We start from the raw sequence: 2500 nt of genomic DNA, 5'->3' as shown, positions 1-2500 counted from the left end.
TTCTCCTGGCCTGGGCCCAAGACGCTCCGACTGCGACGCACCTCGCAGGGCTTCGGCTTCACGCTGCGTCACTTCATCGTCTACCCGCCCGAGTCCGCCGTGCAGTCCTCACTCAAGGTCAGACACACACACACACACACACACGCACACACACACACACACACACACACACACACACACACACACACACACACACACAGGCATTACATCCTCACATCCATCACTATGACACTCGCTGTAGCAAAGGAATATCTGTGACAGACACCAGGATCTGATCCAGCTCTATCTGTCTCTGCACAAGGTTCTACTCCTTAGTGCTGGAGTCATGTCTGTGTTTGACAATCACAACTACTATGTGAGGCATATGCCCTCTAGCGCTTTAGCATCTTCAGCTGAGCTATGCGGTTAGAATTAGCCCTTGCTATTTTGTGAGGATCTCTGTAGTGTGGTGGTATAGCTGCAGAATAGCTGTCTCAGTGCCTCCATCCAACCACCTCCATACAAGACGGAAAGACTTCATCACAATCAGTTATTTGGATGATTTTTGGTAAGAGCCAAAAGTAGGACTCTAACCTAGTACAGTCTACACTAACCTACAGAACAACAGAACTACATAAAAACATATAAAAACATAATCCACAGGGATAACAAACATAAATACAGCACATTAGCTTAGCACACAATGCCTCATCTGTCTCATCTGTCTCTGGACATTGTGGAGAGCAGATCGTTAGCATGTTACAGTGCTACTGCAGCTCTATGAGGATCACTGTTGCAGCTCCACTAGTCTGCAGTAGCATTGGCAGCAGCCTCGTCCAGGTGGCGTCATCTTTAATATCCCTCATGCGGAGGATGGAGGTGTGGGGCCGGGCATGCTGGGGCAGTGGCCCTCGGCTCAGGTTACTCTGCGGTGTGGGCGCACGCCGGCTCTGCACTCTGACTAAAGCTCTCAGAAGAGATTGTTTTTGGAGCATTCTCAGTTTTCGGATGTTCCGTTGCCATGCCGCGCTAATTCTATTGACCAGTTCAATTTGTTGATAGTCATGCACTTATTATGCACTCCAAATTCCAGTCTGTCCTTCGCACCAGTTCACATTTCACCTCAACATGAGAAGCACAAAAACCCCGTTGAGTACCAAGCCTTGTTTGTTTAGCTTTATTGTTCTCTCCAGTGCATTGTGTGTGCCCTCCTCTGCCCTTAGCCACCTGCATTCTGGCTTCAGGAGGACTCCTGCACATTTGTGTCTACTGCAGCATCAGTGCACTATAATGCTGATAAGCATTACCTGTTAGCTAATGTGTACTGCCCCCCCCCCCCCCCACCCCCCCCACCTGCCCTCTTCACCATCCACCTAATGCATCTTAGGACCTCCTAAACGGACCTTCCTGTCTGAACCCGAGTGACCTCAGTAGCCAACAGCCTGCGTTCTGCTGCCCTCCCTCCTCCACATTACTGACCACCACAGCAGCAGCAGCAGCAGCATCGCTGCACTGTACACTAATGCCCTCTAATCTGCCCCCTCTCTCAGGGGGTGGGGTGGTAATAACAGTCAGGATGCTTCTCCTCAGCCCTCCATCAGCATCCACCACCACCACCCCCCTCCAACCCCACCTCCTCTCCCATTACACAGACGGAGCAGCAGCGTCCGGGCGGGAGGGCAGACAAGGCGGCGGTGCTTATTATCGCATTACGCCTCCATTATCTCACCGGAGAGCTATTGTGCGGGCCTGTGTTTTGCCGGTTGCGATGGCGCAGCAGGCTTTACCTACGGGAAATATGGGGCTTACGCGAGGCGTGCACCGCGCCGGCCGCCAAGTTTTAAGGTCAGGCGTGCGATGACGGCTCCCCTTTTGTTTGTCACTGGGGCTGTGTAATAAGACGATGACGCTCGCGTGGCGTCGTGTTCGCGTACGTGCACGCTGATCATAAACAGAGTGCGGATTGAGAGGGGGAGGAGAGCGTGACAACAGGCAGCAGCGTGCGTTGTGTGATGACGTGGTACCCGTGTCGTGATGGAGGTCTCAAGAGTCATGAGTGCTCTCTGATGGTGTAAATGTGCTGACTGGGCCTCGTAACGTGTGTGTGTGTGCGTGTGTGTGCGTGTGTGTGTATGTGTGTATGTGTGTGTGTGCGTGTGTGCATGTGTGTGCGCGTGTGTGTACAAGGCTATCGCCACACAAATGCCTAATTTAGGATTCAAACACCGCCTTGCACACACATCACTAAACTTATTAACAGCAGTAGTAGGCTAGCCTACATTAAATGAATGAATGATTCGGTCATAGCCTACACTGGATTATGCATTAGCCTATGAAACTTTATGGAAATAGACATAAGACGTGTGACACTATCCCATTTATTTGAGTGCAAGATTGAATGGGAAAAACTGTGGCCTACCTTTTCCCACGCATAGGAGAAATCTCGCTCGCTTGCAGGGATGTCAATAGATCTCACAATCTAAGCAATATTGGGAAATAAACAAGCATGCTCTCTCCACCA

At 50.9% G+C, this 2500-nt stretch overlaps 1 protein-coding gene across 4 annotated transcripts in view; it reads left to right on the top strand.

Annotated features, from left to right (window-relative positions):
• arhgap21a (Rho GTPase activating protein 21a) overlaps positions 1-2500 on the top strand; it is a 98356-nt gene that overhangs the window by 50776 nt on the left and 45080 nt on the right. For all 4 annotated transcript variants that reach the window (XM_076290784.1, XM_076290782.1, XM_076290781.1 and 1 more), the window contains one exon: positions 1-117. This exon is cut by the window's left edge and continues 75 nt beyond it. In XM_076290784.1, the coding sequence (XP_076146899.1) occupies positions 1-117 (117 nt within the window). The remainder of the gene's footprint in view (positions 118-2500) is intronic.

Source organism: Alosa pseudoharengus, unplaced genomic scaffold, assembly GCF_046254945.1.
Source record: "Alosa pseudoharengus isolate Yale_2024_CS ecotype anadromous, Long Island Sound unplaced genomic scaffold, YU_APseudo_1.1 YU_APseudo_1.1_scf_18, whole genome shotgun sequence".
Lineage (NCBI taxonomy): Eukaryota > Metazoa > Chordata > Actinopteri > Clupeiformes > Clupeidae > Alosa > Alosa pseudoharengus.
Note: the sequence above shows the minus strand (reverse complement) of the source record. Positions and strands in the feature narration are given on the sequence as shown.